The following is a 17,752-nucleotide window of genomic DNA, read 5'->3' as shown; positions in this document are numbered from 1 at the left end:
GCATCCGTCAACTTTAAAGTAGTTAAATTAACCATTTAATGCTATTATATATTAATTTTCTTACGCCACTCACCGCGCGCCAAAGCGCGCATTCGCGCAAAAGCTGGCGGGGGTTGCCCCTAGCAACGCACATGCGCCATATGTGGAGGGAGAATTCTCATTCGCGTTTAAAATTCAGGTAAATTCTTCACAGTGTGATGTCCTCTTCTCCCCCCCACCCCAATGCGTGCAGTTACTACTATCGAGTCCGTAGATGTTACTACTATAGGCCGTAGATATTACTGCAGAGCGGGTGGGGGGATCGTGGGTGGGAAGGTAGCAGCCCAGCCACAGCCTATCAAGGTGCCACCTCGGCCGGCTGGGCAATCTAGGCGAGGCCGGGGGCTCTGCACGGGACTAGGCCTCACCATGGCACTGTTAAGTACTATTTTCTTGCTTCTTTCGCTAAACTCACGTTTGGAAATATTAATAGTTTGTGTGCAGACAACTAATATTAAAAAATGAAGTTCCTAAATATTACAATACTAATTTGTGTCTAAGTCCATGTGTGCCTGTGAATCGATGTGCGTGTTTGCGTCGATGTGTGTGTGTGCAAGTCGATGTGTGTGTGTGTAAGTCGATGTATTTGTGTGTGCGTCAATGTGTGTGTGTGTGTGCGTCCATGTGTGTGCGACATCATAACAACAGTCTGGACCACTGGACGGGTTCCGCAGGATTGGAAGGATGCCCTTGTGGTCCCCCTCTTTAAGAAGGGGGACCGCACAGACTGTAACAACTACAGGGGCATCTCACTCCTCAGTGTGCCGGGAAAGGTCCTGGCAAGGATTATTCAACATCGCCTTGGCCAGGCACACTGAGGAAAGGCTTGCGGAGCCTCAATGTGGTTTCAGGAAAGGGCGGTCCTGCACAGATGCCATATTTTCTGTCCGTTTGCTACAGCAGAGGTGTAGGGAATTCCAACAAGACCTACATCTCTGCTTTATTGACCTGGTCAAGGCCTATGATACCATCAGTAGGCCTAGGCTCTGTGTTGTTCTTCGTGCTTTCGGAGTCCCTGACCCTCTGCTCACGATCATTAAGGAGCTTCATGATGGTTAGCGGGCCCGGGTAAACCTACGTGGCTGGGAGTCAGAGCCATTCCCTGTACACCTTGGGGTGCGACAGGAATTTCCACCGGCGCCTACAGTATTAAACATATTTTTCAACCACGTAGTTCGAGAAGCCTGTCATGGCTGTATTAGAGGAATCTCCATCTGGTACAGACACAATGGAGGATAATTTCTGCTCACTCAGAGAAGGAGTTATGAGGCACTGCTGCTGAACGTGGAGCATGCTACTGAGGCGGGGCCTTATCATCAGCCCCTCCAAAACTAAGAACCTGCCTGGGTATTTTATGTCATCAAACACTTGATTTTTGTTTTCTATCTACGTGACTTTATAGAAAGAACCAAGAATATGAATTCCTGCAGTCACGAAAGTTTTAAGTCTATTGTTTGGAGTATAACAATGTAACACACACTTCGCACTGCATTCAATGTGCTCAATTATAACCCCTTGAAGTGTTGTGTAATATTTTTGCCACGATGCATTACTCTCAAAATAACAACTAAACTGCACAATGTCATTTCAGTTTTTCCTAAAGATGATCATTTAATGAAATTGGCATTGAGCACCACACATTTTTTCCCAGCATCTCTAGGAAGGCCCAGTGGGATGCTGTAACTCGACTTCCTATCAAAAGGTTGCAGAGGTTGCAGGTTCCAGTCCCGGTTAGGGGAAAATGTAACACATTACTTTTCCCGCATCTACAAATAAGTATCTTTGTGGAAGTCTAAAGTTGTCCTGTAAAGAGACTGGTTCCCAAACACAAGATCTTGCAATGTTACTGCTGCCCCAAAATAATATGCAAGCCACAACAGCCTAATACTCGTTTATATATGGAGACAATTTAAATGAATTCTTGTTACAGTATTACACCGAGTAGGATGTGATAATGTAGGGGGTTACTAAAAAAAATACACAATGTAGGATATGTTATCCAGCTGAATGGTACAATAGTTATTGCACTTGACACCCAATCAGAAGATCATTCATTATAATGGGTTCATTCAGCCAATCATGAAGTGTGTAGCGGCACTTTGTGACACTTCAAGAGAAGTTGTCCGATAGGTACACTGGTTTTTGCCATTATAAACGTGGAATTTTGACCACAGACACAGAACCACAGAAGACAATGAGGGATCCAATGTTCATGCTCATTCAAGCACACAGAGAATTGACAAAACAATTAGCATCCAAATACTTCAAAGTGCACTACCCTCAACAGTTAAAACAACCATTCAACCACCGCTTCCCGGTGGATCGAATTGGCCCTTCAGCAGTGATCATGAGCGAATGCATTGCTACTGTGATCCGTGTGACCTGCGTGATCGAGAGAGGAGGGAGGGGTAGTGGGGCTGGCAGATGGTCTCGTGAGGTAATGGGTATGGCAGCAGCGCACATTTGCCTTTTCTCTGAAGGCAAAATGCACTACCCCCTGCCGCACTGTACACAGCCGCACATGCCATAACCACTCTCAAACACTCGTTGTTTACAAATAGACCCAAAAGACAGCAGTGTACCAAACCAAAGTCAAATTTCTCATGAAGAAATGTCATTGAGTTAACCCATAATATGCATACTGCTGTACAATCGCACACACTTGCATATATGAGCACTGTACTGCATAGCACACATGGTGTACTAGATGTAAACATATATGGGAGTCAGTTTATATGCACACAAAGGCTTCAAAGGACTGACTCAAAGCGCTCTCCTGTGAGATAAAAAGGCTTTCATTCATTCATGTATAGTACAGTATTCATGCAGTTGATTTCAATTCTGTTACAATACCTTTTCCTGCATATCCAATGTTATGCACTTAACTGCATGGTCGAGAAGCATTGCTTATCTTTATCACTCACGTTGGCAATATCAAGAAGAGCTTCACTTCATTCCAATTATTAATGAAAATAGTGTGCAAGATAAAAAGGCAAGGGGTGTCCTATTCATATCCAAATCAACACGACTGTGCGTGTGCATAAAAACAAATTTAGCACCAATACAACCATAAGCAAGGGAAAACATAATCACGTTAACTGTCCGTAAACACGCCCATGCATGTGCACACAAACAAATGTAACACCAATACAACCATAAACAAGGGCTTTTCATCAAAACAAACACCAGTAACTCGATAACAATAATAATTTTATGTTATATAGCATCATTCGTGTAATTGCATCCCACAACGCTGCACATCAAGTATCCAGTTCCATACAAAAATATATAAACAAAAATCCCCACAACTTAGCAAAACAAAGAATAAATGCCACATTAAAATCACTTGCCTGTTTTCCTCTTGTGCACCACCACAATGTTGCTGAGCGACGAGCAAGGGGCAGATGAGCTCATGCTTGCGTGCTCTGTGTCGGGGCAGGCACTGGAGGCAGCGCGCTCCTGTCGTCCCACAACAGGGTGCAAAGAGCCGCCTGTCTCGGATGTTGCCTCCCTCCCGCCTGTGCTCAGCGTGTAAATGTCCTCCTCTGAGCCGAAGAGATCTCGGCCGCTGCTTCTTCTCCTGCTTATGGCGTCATCCACCCTCGAGGGAGTCTCCGGAGTGACCTCATCATCGTCCACTGAGAGTCCCGAGGGTGCTGTGGCGATACCGGGTGTTCGTAGGAGTGCACCGTTCCAAGAGGCGGAAGCCCCTCTCACTCCATCCGATGGGAACATGGCTTGCAAGTTAAGGGGACCGGCATTTATAAGGGCAGTAGAGTTGGCATTAGTGACGAACCGCACATTCAACGTGAATGGATCCTCCATCGCCTCTAAAGCCGGGCTGACCTCGTCGGATGGAGTTCCGCTTGATGCTGGGCTGGCGTGGCTGTTGACACCATCAGTGAGTGGTGTGCTGCAAGACGATCCTGTCATGTCATCAGGAGGCAGACTCTTGCATTCCAAACCAGAAGGATGGAGACTTAATTTTTCCGAGAAACTCGGGGCAACCCCACTTCCTTTAGGGAGGTTGCTGCATAGGCCTAATCCATTTACGTCAGTAGCACTGCTCAAAGCAGAGCGAACTCCTTTCACTTCGCAATCAATACTAAACTTTAAGGTATCATTGTGGGTCGATTGGGTGCCATCTATCCCATCCACAGTCACATTCGCGGGTGCGAGCAACGTACCCTGCATTACCATACGTGCACCCAACGATTCTTGCGTTCCTCCTTGCCAACTGTACTGTTCCGGGTGCAGCCGATTCTCCTGCGGTGTCGTTGCTACTGCTGTAATGTTCCCACCAACGTTGCCTGTTATTCCCCCATGCCGTCCCTGCCCGGGCCCCGTGCCTAGTCGCTCGGAATGGCTGTAGCTGCGCTTCGGCACCCCCCGGAAAACCTCCACGGCATCACTTGTGGTTGACGCGATCGAACTGCCATCCGAGGACGAGCTCGCTACGCTGCTCATACTGGGCCGGCGGTCCATACTGTCCAGATTGGACGAGATGCTGTGCGGCAAAAGGCCGGCAAGAGCAAGTGGCGTTGTCGTCCACTCGTTGAGAACACTCGATTTGTAGGAGAGGGTGAAGGTCAAGCTGGCGGTGCCCTGTGTACATACGCATCACGGGAATAGATGTGCATTGTGTATCAACACAGTTGTGTGTAATCATTTACCATTGACCTTTGTATTAATAGCCAGATGGTGATTTGGCAAAAATTGTTAATTCATTATGTACAACTCTGTGGGAGCAATAAGGAGCCCATAACAAATGATCATTGAAGTACGTGTGTATGATGGATAAAAAAAATTGTGCTGCCAAAAACCAAACAATATATCAGTGTACCATGTTGACTTGACAAGTGACACATTAGTATGTTTTTTTTCTGAGACTTCACAGATAAATGGTCAAAGGTCAATGGGATAGTAATGTGAATATCTCTACCAGATAAATTCTGCTATAACATTGGATTATCCAAAATACTGTTTAACACGTATTGCTTTCGCGACCAATATCATCCATAATACAGTTTTTTTGGTAAGATCGCATAACTTTATAACATTGGATTATGCTGGTTAAACAGTTAAAGAAAATATTTCACACAAATACTACGTCTGACATACATGTTTACGTTCTTAAGTATATGAACAGTAACTTAGAAAACTACACATTATAGTGCACACAATTAGAGAGATATAGCCGGTGGCATGTGGTTTGATCACCCATCTCACAATTGGAAGGTTTAAAGTTCAAATTCTGGTGAAGGGTTGGTTCAGCTAATGATTATCCTTCTAGGATTGATAAATGCATACCACTGGCTGAGAAGTCAGCTGTGCTTGTCCAATGAAGATTGGCAATTTCCTGATGAAAATAGTAGCATTGACTCTGTGTGAACTGGATCAGTGGTGAGCTCCCAGATCACATCATCCAATGACTATTAACAGCCTGTGCATGCATTGGATATAAAATAACCAACATAAATATTACAATGTGATGGGAATCAATACTTGAAAATGTCCCATATACTTCATGGTGAACAAATCATGGTGGCACATGCCTGTAACCCAGTAGGGTTGATGATCACGCAGAGGTCACCATGGATGCGACTCAAACTTCTGCTGTGCTGCGAGGTGGCCAGAAGATGGCAGGATAGCATATACAATTCTGACCCATTTGTGCTCACTTTAAATGTCATGTCATACAAAATGTTTTTTTCTCCTGTTTATTTCCACTTGCAAAACACGTATATCCTGACAAGTTAAGTAACACGATTCAGGACACTCCTGAAAACAGCCTTGACAGTCAATGAGGCTTTCGTAAATAAAGGATGTTATTATGTTAATGCAAATAAGCTGTGCGTGAACATGGAAATAATGCTCTGTGCTATCTGTTCTTAATAATGTGATGCTCATTTCCATTGGCAGTTCTAAGCCATCCATTGAAAATTACACAATCTTCGGGATTGTAATCATCTTCATAGGAGACACAAATATGGACTCCTAAAAAAATTGGTATTAACTTTTGCCGACCCCGGAGTGTTGATAAATGGGCGAGTCACAAGCGGGACTTGAACCTTTGGACTGCGAGTCAGACGATCTAACCACAGTGCCACCTGGCAGGACCATGACACAACGTTGCATCAATGTGCGACCTGGAGGTAGGAGAGGAAGATGGTGGTCTCCTCAGGGTCCATGAGGAAGGCGCTTGGATGGTAGGCGTCAGCCAGGGTGGCCTTCTCACGCAGCAGAGACGTGACGTAGCACTCTATTAGGCTGTCATTCAACGCCAGGCGTAACCAGGCCCGGCAGCGGCCTATGTCCGTGTTGATGAATTTTAGGCTGTTCAATTCTGCCAGCACATTCCTGCAGGTGACATAAGAATAACACAGGCTTTAGATAAAATATTCTAGATCTGAAGTTTTCGTGACTGCGAGGATCCATACTCTTTGGTTCTTTCGGTAAAGTCACGTAGGTAGAAAATAAATATAAATAAAATCACGTGATTTTATTGTTTGATCTGTTATTTCCATGTGACCCTTTCACAATTTTTTTCTGTTTCATTTGGATTATTTTGCCAAGAGGTTTTTGTGGGACTATTTGTTATTAGCAACACAGACACAATGGTGAGCAATTAATATTAGATGTTAATGAATGCAGGTTGTAATTACGTGGGAAGACAGTGGAGTTACAATTTACAAGTTGTTCATCAAAATGAGGAAGCAAATAACTTTGTGCAGTAGACATTTTGACATTTAAAAGAACACTTATGTTGAAACATGTCTAGTTCGTCAGCAAGTATGATTCAAATGGCAAAATGAAGAGATCGGAGTCGCACAAATAGGCTTCTCAGGTAATTCCTGCAGTCACGAAAGCTTCAAATCTAGGTTATATGAAGTTAGAAAGACTAACGTGAGTCCAAAAGGCTGAGCTGTGTGCTAAGCAAAATAACAAGAGATATTCTATTTGGCAGTGAGGCACATCCCTCCGCCCCATGCCTTCACCAACCCACACCAAAGCAGCGGAGTGACAATATTGCAGCTATTTTTTTATCCACCACAACAATATTAATCCATGACTTTGAAAAGTTAACATGTGCTTGTGTAAATAAAAAAAACGAAGTTTGCTACCAATATGGATTTCAAATCTTCCTCTATGTACTGTGCTTCATAGACTAACATGGAGAGACTCAAACAATACACTATGCATTGTAACAAAGGTTGTTAAAATGCATGGCTGATAAGGGTATGACAAAAACGATTACTGGTTTGCTGTACATGATTAAATATTTCCCAACAACCATAATAGTTTTCCCTTTTTTAACTGAGAAAAATAAATGGAGCTGCCAAAAACCAAACAATATATCATAGTGTACCATATTTCAACCGAGAAGATGGGTACAAACTGAGCAATCATTGGAAGGATGTTATTAACCAGGTAAAGTCATAACTGGCTGTGATGCTTCCATCCTACCTGCTGATGTTAACAGTTATTTCCGACTCTCTGAGTTACATTACCGTGTTAAATGTCTTCACATTAACAGGCTATATGTCTCACTAACATAGCCGCTCCTTCCCTTTTCCTCGATGTGGCGGTGGCTCTCGTTGTTTAATAGGCTGAATGTGTCTCATTAACACAGCCGCTGCTGTGGGAGCCATCTCACATTGACATGCTAATCTCTAATCTCTAGCAATACAATGGCTGAGGTATATTACTTGTAAATTCAATCTCTGCCCCACCCACTTACCCTTGGGTTGTACCCATCTCAAACCTATAACCTCTTGCTGCAGTAGTTCTCTCGCTATATTTCTCCTACCTCAGCAGTTCGCCTGCTGTATTTTTTCACCTGAAGACGATTGCTTGTATTGTGATCGAAACGTCGTGATTTTTAATTATTTTTTCTATCTACGTGACTTTACCGAAAGACCCAAAGCGTATAATGTACCATGTTGACTACTGTAGAGTCGGCAGATACTACTATTGAGTCAGTAGATACTACTGCAGTCAGTAGATACTACGATAGAGTCAGTAGATACTACTATAGAGTCAGTAGATACTACTGTATAGTTAGTAGATACTACCGTAGAGTCGATAGATACTACTATTGAGTCAGTAGATGCTACTATAGATTTAGTAGATACCACTATAGTCATTAGATACTACCGCAGTCAATAGTTAGGAATCTAGCTCGGGGCTAAGAGCCAGGGGTGAGGCCAATGGCTTATTCTATGAGTGTGATGTCATCACACCTGACAAAGTGAACAAAATGGTGTTTAACAAGTCAGAGGTGATTGTGCGAATTTGTAAAACTGCGTGTGTATCAGTTTGTACGAGTGTCACCGCATCACCCACATGCAACTTGAAATCGCACGTTGCATGTGATGTCAGGAGCATGGCTCTGGTTTGGATATGCCAATGAAAAAGGCATATAGAATTATAGATTTTAAATTATGGCTATAATCTTTTACAACAAAAATAATGGGGTTTCTTTCTTTAAAATATCATAATTTCCCATGTTGTTGGCTTATCAGACAACATTCAATTTTATGTGGGATGTCGATCTTGGTCAAGTCATATGGTCAATTCTTGCACTGTCAGTCTCATTGGATCAAATCGTATTCCAATCTACAAAAGAGCACTCGGTAATATTTTGGGAAGGGTCTTCCTTTTACACTGGAGAAGACTACCTGTGCGTGATGGACTTGAGCAGGCTCCAAAAGACTGGTTCGGGGAGTCCACCGGAAGTCCGGTTATTCCACCGGACGCGTTTGTCTGAGGGGGCATCACTGCGGAGGTACTTGTCCTTGAGACCGTGCATGAAGGTGGCCTCCAGGGCACAGCACAGCTTGTTAGCATCGTCCTCATCGCTCGTCACGTGCTTGCCCGACGTGACATGGCTCAACTGCAGATTGCGCACGGTGTCCGCCACGCAGTAGCTGATCGTCTGAAAATGGCGGGTGGGAGTGAGAGTCAGGCCTCGTACAGCTCGGTACTAAACGTATGACATGGATTTTGTTGCCGGTTATGTACAATTTGTGTTTTCAGTCATGTCACGAGACATATGCACGTGCTTATGCAAGAACCAGTTGTGTGTCACTTCCACAATTGCTGACTATGAGGGATAAACATAGATCATGTCATACAAGCCAAAGTGTCTTCCTGCTAAAGCGAGCAAGACGTTGTGCTTTTATCCATTGGCAGCCTTAAGCCGAAAGTGGAAACGTTACATTCTTATCGCAAAAGCAGTCTCTCAATAGGACAACTACTACTGGACTGTCTACCAAGTGGTACTGATTTTACTGAATCTAGAGAGAACAGTCAATCCCTGACCGGAACTGATCAATGGCCATTAAAAAAAAAATTGGGATAATCCTTTTTTGAGAATTAATTTAATTCAGACCTGAGGTAAATTATAGTTGTGTCATATGTAATGAATTGTAATCACACTGGAAATGTAATTTTCGCTAATGCTGCTGTAATTATAATTGGCCCTGGGTCTGATGTGTTATTATGAAGGTAATCAACCAGTACATGTGAGGCGTAACATGATGAGCAAAGTGTTATCAGAGTAAGTGTACAATATTCATTGTATCTGTCCCTGGTAATTTGATTATAGACATGATTTGTTTTTTGCCAACACTGCATGCAGTGCACTCACTTTCTTGGTCTCCTTTTCTGAGATATTTCTGTACTCATCTGTGCCGGACATGACGCAAACGGTGTAGCAGCCTGCCCCTCACCTGCAGAGGACAGCACAGTAGCATTCACGCAGACTTGAGGACTTTGTGCATCAGCATTTTACATTGTCTTTAAGTACTAGCTTGGCAGAAACCAGGTAATGGATACATAGATAACACACAGGTAAGCACTAAAGTAAAATTAAATGTATTACATTTGTAATGCGAGCAAAGACAGGGTGGGCGCTGCCTCCGCACCACTCACACGGGCCGGTGTATTGGAGAGGCGGAGCCTGGTCGTTGGGGTGAGTGGGGGCGGAGACAGGGGCAGTAAGAGAAAGTGGAGTTTGGGTCACGTGAGAGAGGGGATATAAGGAGAGAGCTGGAAGAGGAGGGGGAGAGAGAGAGAGTGAACCACGGAGGGAGCCACGCTGGCGGTGGAATGAGAAGTGGCGCCATTGCCACGTGGTCGGGGGTCATAGGCGTACTGGGATCCAGCGTACGCGGGGTGCGGACAGGCCAGCGGAGCGTGCGGGATCGCAGAGATAGAGAGGGCCAGCGGAGTGTGCAGGGTACCCGAAGGGCGGTGTGGCCAGGGCAGGTGAGGAGAGGGCACACGGAGGGGCCGACGGAGACGGTGTGGGCGAGAGCCACACGGAGCGTGCGCGGGGCGCACGAACACGGAGACGGCGAGGGTCAGAGAGAGGACCGGCACGTTGCGAGGAAGAACCCAATAAAGGACCAACGGAGAGCGACATCGTGTGTGAAGGAGTCCTTTATTACACATTGAACAATGGGCCTTAAGTACCAATGTTTACCAGTTGTGTTTATTCAAACCCAGAAAACACTGGACCAATGTTACTCTGTTTCATCAGTAAAGGCTCTATAAACAGAGCACCCGAGCTTAAGTGATATATGTAAATGTTATCAATGAACACTACAAGACTAAAATATAAATTATAATGAATGGTCAATTTAAGACGTATTATTATGACTATGAGAAACACTTGAAAATAAATAACTGTTTTGTGCAGGTGAAGGTCAAATAAAGTTTCAAAATAAAATCATAGGCACAGTGTATGCAACTTATGCATATAATGTTAGTTATTTTGCACAGATGGCAACATCTCATTGAAAAGGTTAGAAGGAATTATACTGTGAATAGGAAATAACTCAAAGAATGAAAAATGAATTGCGCCATCATAAACAACATTCTTATAAAATTGCTTTCTGCTATACATAGTCTTATCTGTGGACAAAAATGCTGACATTGATAGATATTCTGAACACTTTAATGATTTATAAATAATGAAAAGATGAGTATACATTCATGAAAATAACATTCCATTTGCCTAATGATTTTCAAGTTATTACAGTAGAATGTAGGACCCTGAAACACCTTGAAATAGTATATTACATTTGCATGTTAAATATATCAAATATTCCGGTTTAATTTATGAAACACCAGAAAGGAATTATGCAACCACTACCATTGCAAAAGATAGCCATTTAAGATTTTTCTCACTGATAACCATACAAAGTCTTACACAAATAGCATATGTTGTTGGGGATGGAGACTCCATTGTTTTGGGTCCATAGTGGAATGATATCTGAAACCGGTCATGGGCTTCATCCTTCACCAACTCACAAAACCCCCCAATGACTGACATGGTGTGGAAGTGCATCCAGCAGTGGATTTACCAAGGTCTAAAAGTTGTTACATTTTATGATTTTACAGCAACAATGCAATACATAACAGAACGACAATTTGAGACTAAAATAAACAAGACATACAACGAGTACCACTTTGTGGAAAGCTCAAACCTGCTTAGATTCCTAGATCTGACCAAAACTGGTGCAGACCACAAAAGAACATGTGCAGATTTCCCCAAAAGGATGTTAAACCACACAATGCATTTCATGCCACCTGCAGAGATGTGCATTGGCCAACACTTGTTAAAGTAGAAAATATAACCTTTCATTTGACTTCAGTGAGGTGGCTGGGTTTGGTTATGTAAATGTACAGCCGTTTTGTCAATAATGCACTGCTGGATCCGGGGACTAATAATATAATAGGTCTGCCAGAGAGCTGGGCCAGTACTACTAAGATTATGGGTACAAATTAAGATTTCAGGTGTACAGTATTGGGTTGATGGTATAAGTGTAGTTTCTAGAACTGGACATAAAACCAGAATAGTTTTTATCTACTTTGGCTAATAGGGCTATAATTGATTACATTGGAACTAGTGTAAGGGATCTGCGAGCCACCCTCACGCACACGCACCACGCAGACATGAAATCTCCGCACTCAGTATAACACGCACCAATCACGCGCACGGGAATACACTAGACGGGGGTTCAAGGATTAAAGGGCACTGACGTCACCCGGACCAGGCGTGCGAGACGAGGATGTGTATTGGGAACGAGGGCAGAGATGGAGGGGTTAAAAGGGGCTGTGAGACGCGTGTTCGGGGTTGGTTTTGGAACAAGTGTTGCTGTGGGTTGACGAATAAAGAAGTGCTTAACCAGTCTCCGACTCCTCTTCACAAGAATGGGACAAACCCACTCTTTATTTGACATAAAAGAACATGTAGTGGTGGGAAAACAGGCCAAATAAAAATGAATCCACAAATAGTCCTGGTGTCAGGTTGCTGTAACATTCCCTGAAAATAGTCCTGTAGTGTCACCTTGCTGTACCATTCCCCTAAAATAGTTTTGTGGTGTCACCTTGCTGTACCTTTGCCTGATGAGACATGACGGGCCTTTTGGAATTCTGAAAGAATATTTCCGACTCTTATTCCATGCCTCCAACAACTAAACTTTGATTCAAGGTAAGGTGCCAAAATTCTCAAATGAATGTTGAATCATTGCTCACCTATGTAGGCAAACTTGAGTAGGTGGTCGAAATTAAAACATTATGGCTGGAAACAGTCTAGATATAGGATGACCACTGATCGACTTGTAACAAAGTGGTGATAATTTCATGGACCATGGATGGATGAATGATTGGTTGGCCCCAAAATGGAATTTTAATTTGCAAACATCTGACTGTGAAATGGATGCTACAATCATACAGCCAAATGGCATACATGATTTGAAATATCTGTAGCTACTTGGTAATTAGAGGGAAATGACAAGTGTATTATCGATTTCTTATATCATGTGAAAAGGTGAAGTTAGCCATGTTATATGTGGAAATTGAGGTTGTAAAAAGGTAACTGAACATAAAAGATCCCACTACAGCATTCACAAGAACCAATCATAACATGTGCAGGTGTTGTAGGTCAACCAACGCATTAAAAAATTACCTGCGCTTTGAAAATAAAAAAATAACTGTTGCTCAATCACTATATTTGTCAACCAGATCCTCTTTGCAGTGTATTTTGGACTCTCACCTAATTACTACAATAGCCCAGAAATGTGTGTAACGCACGTGACGTCACTCCACATGCCGCACCCCCCCCCCTCATTAATAATACAATAATCATCAGCGGGTGGATTTTTACACTCAAGCGGAAGGTCGAGTGGAAATATTTTTTTACGCAAAGTCGCTTCAAATATAATGTTTCTTTACAGAAAGTGACGGTCAAAAATAAATCTAAATCTACGCAGCACAGTGCTACATCCGCACGTGACCTCACTGCAAAAGATTAATAATCATGAGCGCGTGGATTTTTACACTCCCGCAGGTCGAGCGAAAATAATTGTTTTTAATGCAAATTCGCCTTAAATTTGAAGTTTATTTATTGACAGTTAATCAAAATAATAATTCTACGCAGCAACAAATTGTATTTGGTGTCTTTATTTATTTCTTCAGCACTTGAAACAAAAGGCAGGTCAAATTTTTCTTCTAAATTATGTTAAAATATTTACATTTCTACGTGATTTTCCAGACATTGTATCGAATTCAAATTGATTACAACCCCAGCGAGCGAAAGCAAAAGAAAATAAAGTATCAGAGCAGTGATTTCAAACTAATTGAAGGTGAGTTAAATGAAGCGAGGTGTTTTATGACATAGTTTCGTGCAAGAATCACTGCCATTAATACAGTACAAAAGATTCACACAAAATATCATATACCGAGGTTTAATTTTTTTAGTTAAGAAAAATGTATTTAAGTGCAACAATTCCTAAAAATATGTACAATCACACAAGAAAACGTAAATGTGCATATTTAATAGTACAGCTTCCGTCCTAAGATGGGCAAGAGGCTAACTGAAGTTCAGTTAAATACAGTGCTACAGTGACATGAAGTGAGGTTTTTATGACATAGTTTGTGCAAGCATCACTGCCATTAATAGTGCTACAGTGAAATGCAGTGTAGTGTTTGATGATATTCTATTGTGCAAGATTAAATTTACACAAGATACAATTATACTCGAATTGTTTTCGTAAATATTACAGCTTCCGTCCTAGGACGGGCAAAAGGCTAGTTACATATAAAACAGAAACAATGAACTAAGTGAGTTTTGCTATTTTGTGACAAAATACGTTTTAAAATAAAGCACACAAATGCAGACCTCTGACCCCGTATCCGAATGAAGTTGTAAAATGGAACAAGGCTGCATAATCCTCAGTGCACTGATAGGAATTCTCTTAACGTGGAAAGGTGCACAGGAAAAACATGTTAACCAATGTTTTCAGGAACAGAGTAAACAAGCCATACCCATAAAGCAAAGCTCATAATCCCAAGTGAGCATTACATCATGCCGACACTTTTACAAACCATTATCATAGTCTAGATTTTAAGTTTTCGTGACTGCAGGGATCCATACTATTTGGTTATTTCGGTAAAGTCACGTAGGTATAAAATAAATTAAATCTATCACAGTATTTTGAACATCATACGCCGATCCATTCCAGTGAGCCGGGTTATACAGGCTGTATACAGAATTGTCCAAGTTATACAGAACCAACATGTTGATGGCCACAGGCTGGTAATTTCTAATTGTGAATTACCAAAGTACAGTCTACATTAGTGTATGGGACATTAAAGACCATGTGATGTGATTTTCCCAGTGCTGCACCCCTAATCACAACTTAGCAAATTGCTCATAAGCAAAAACATGTTTTACTACCTTGTTGTAGCTATGCTCACCCAGGTACTTTTTACCTCAGTGAGCTGCCAATGGACTAAATTAGGCAAACTAAATTGCCTGCTTTTGAAAAGTAATTTTAACGTGCACAGGGATTTATATGCACTAATTCACACAAAACACTGCAGGTCAAAAAACAAGTGTCCCAGTAGCATTGGCAGGTTAATGTACATACATTTATAGTTATCTTTCCAACATTAAGTTTAAGCATAATCTACATCATAATAACTTGAACAAAATTATAATTCCTGATTTTTTTAAAATACCAATACGAAAGACATTTCACGTTTTACTGTTCGGACGTGGTAGAAAATTGTAGACAAACATAGAATACATTTACATATCGAATTTAAATATTGTAATTATCACCACACGTAGTACAATGGCACAAATAATTAAACGCACCATTTACATAACTGTGTTTAACATTTAAAAAGTTAAAGCTCAGAATGGCTAAAACCAGCACGTGTTGATGCTCATGCAGACTTCCCACCAAGTGATACTGCACCAACAGGTGGTGCGCTTATGTTACGGACCCCAAAGAATCACAGATGACGATATGACTGCTAAGATATAAACTCCGAGTCAAATTCGCATGTTGACTTAACAGCTGCCTTGGCGAATTGACCAGTTGGCGATGGAGACACTGGCACACACTTTCGTCAAAACTTCTAGGAAAAGGAACATTCGTCAACATGTGAACTGCTTTCTGCTTGACCAACTGATTTACATCCCATTCTTTATATAAACTGAGTACAGTTCAGCGGGCAGAACGAAATGAACGCCTCATCTTCACTGAAAACATTACTGTGTTATTGGGTGCTTGACAAACAATCCCTAGCGAGTTTCATTTTCAAATTTTAGTTTCAAAGTTCGACGAGTGTGTTGAGTTTTTAAAGTTAATTTTCTATTCACGAAGGCATCACCAGATAGTTTGCCCCTGAAATGTGGCAGTCAAACCTTTCATTATAATAGTACAGTACTTGGGCAGAGGAGTTACTGTAGTTGGATTGTTGGACCCCCCCCAACTCCATCCCACTTCTCTGCCACAGAAATGCAAGGCAGTCAAATTCATTCTTTTGAAATTGTAATTGTACCCTGGTTGCATCCAGTTTGTCCCGAGGAGTACACCCCCCATCCCCCATCATGTATAGTCCCATCAAAGTGTTCTAAAACATTTTTTGTTATTTCAATTGAATACTTTGGATTATTTTTAGGATTTGTCTGCTGTTACTCAATGGCTACTATTACGTAACTTCATATGTCCCCCATAAAAAAAAACTCGTCATAAGAAAACATTTTAAATGTAATTCTCATCAGGTCACATGGTATTAAGTGCAGTCTACAACCCCCATTGACTCTACCTCTTCAGACCTCTGTTTAAGTGCTCGGAAGAAGGGGCCGTGGCAGATTATTTTCTTTTAAGTTGTGCTTGTTCACCATTGCCAACGCAGCATCACCAATAGTAATACCCGTTAAGCCACATCGCAATGTAGATACTGTATTATACAGTATTATACAGTATCTAGAAAATTAATAAGCACATGTGCATTCAAAAAACATTATCAGAAAACATCTCCATCGCCTCAAGACTCCTTAACAGGATAGTCCGGAATTTTTATTTAAAGCTTTCGTGACTTCATATTCTTGGTTCTTTCGGTAAAGTAACGTAGAAGGGAAATAATAACATAATAAAAATATTAAACAATAAAAATTCTCACGACGTTTCGACTGCAACACAAGCAATCATCATCAGGTGTGAAATCCACAGCAAGAAAATGTTTCAAATTGTGAAATCCACAGTAATATTTTTTTTTCAAAATTTGCTGTGGATTTCACACCTGATGATGATTGCTCTTGTTGCAGTCGAAACGTCGTGATAATTTTTATTGGTTTTTATTTTTATTCTTTTATTATTTCCCTTCTATGTGACTTTACCGAAAGAACCAAGAATAGGATAGTCTTGCTTAAGAGTCTGGGGAATTTAACTAAAGTACTACACATCGGTTTTTTTATCCTTTTGAAAGTTAACCGAAGTGTTTCGAGAAAAAACACAAGATGAGCAGGGAATAATAATACAACACTCAAAAAGGCCATGAAATATAACAAATTAAAAGTACGACTGCCTCCCATCTCAAGGGTGAGATGGGCCCTGAGCCCACTGTGATAACGCAAACATTTCTCCACGGTGAAGTGTGACCTACCCTATAGGAATACCACTCTTAACTTCTCACAAACAAGTGGTACACGGGCATATAGCTAAAACTATCGACGGAATATCAATAAAAATACACCATCTCGGTGGTGGTTGGGGGGGGTCTCAAATAACGCGGTTCCATCCCTGCCGGATCCAACTTAAAACTCAACTCCTAAGTCGCCGTCATAGGCGGACACTAAATAAGCGACACCAACGTTGACATTTAAAACAAAACAGCGTAAAACATAAAGCCCCACCACCCAATTATCGTGTAAAACGTAATCAAATCACACACGAACATGCATTAATTGTACCTTTAACTCGAGGCGCAGGCCCCCCCGCACATCGTGAACAACATCTCCCGACGACGACGTTTTACAAACCGTACGCGTGTTAAAACTACTAAAGATAATAAATGTAACAATCGTTGTTGTAAACACAAAGTGGGTTACCTGGAACACAACGACCACCACCGAAGCGCTCACCATGTAAACACTGCGGCAGCCGCCTTCTTCCTCATGACGACTTTGCCGAATCCGGCCCCTCCCCTCCCCCAAACGGAAGTACCGTCAAATCCGCCGCGCGTTGCGTCGGTGCGCATGCGTCAACTCGCTCCTGGGGAAGGGGGTGTGACATGCGGTGGGACGTAAATTTGGCGAGAGGCCTTGCCGAATACGCCCCCCCCCCCTGAGTGTATTAATAGCGGTAGTGTAGTGATTCTCGATTTGAAGCTTTCGTGACTGTAAGGA

The 17,752-nt window shown here is 42.0% G+C and overlaps 1 protein-coding gene across 3 annotated transcripts in view; it reads right to left on the bottom strand.

Annotated features, from left to right (window-relative positions):
• LOC144955796 (pleckstrin homology domain-containing family M member 1-like) overlaps positions 1-17,540 on the bottom strand; it is a 69,603-nt gene extending 52,063 nt beyond the window's left edge. For 2 of the 3 annotated variants that reach the window (XM_078885976.1, XM_078885993.1), the window contains exons 1-5: positions 17,456-17,539; positions 9,692-9,773; positions 8,721-8,977; positions 6,189-6,399; positions 3,390-4,644 (exon numbers count right to left, since the gene is read on the bottom strand). In XM_078885976.1, coding sequence (XP_078742102.1) covers positions 3,390-4,644; positions 6,189-6,399; positions 8,721-8,977; positions 9,692-9,742 — 1,774 coding nt within the window. In that variant the 5' untranslated portion in view covers positions 9,743-9,773; positions 17,456-17,539. Of the gene's footprint in view, positions 1-3,389; positions 4,645-6,188; positions 6,400-8,720; positions 8,978-9,691; positions 9,774-17,455 lie in introns of all 3 variants that reach the window. The other variant, XM_078885985.1, reaches the window with a different exon arrangement.
• Between the last annotated feature and the right edge of the window lie 212 nt (positions 17,541-17,752).

Source organism: Lampetra fluviatilis, chromosome 1 (genome assembly GCF_964198595.1).
Source record: "Lampetra fluviatilis chromosome 1, kcLamFluv1.1, whole genome shotgun sequence".
NCBI lineage: Eukaryota > Metazoa > Chordata > Hyperoartia > Petromyzontiformes > Petromyzontidae > Lampetra > Lampetra fluviatilis.
Note: the sequence above shows the minus strand (reverse complement) of the source record. Positions and strands in the feature narration are given on the sequence as shown.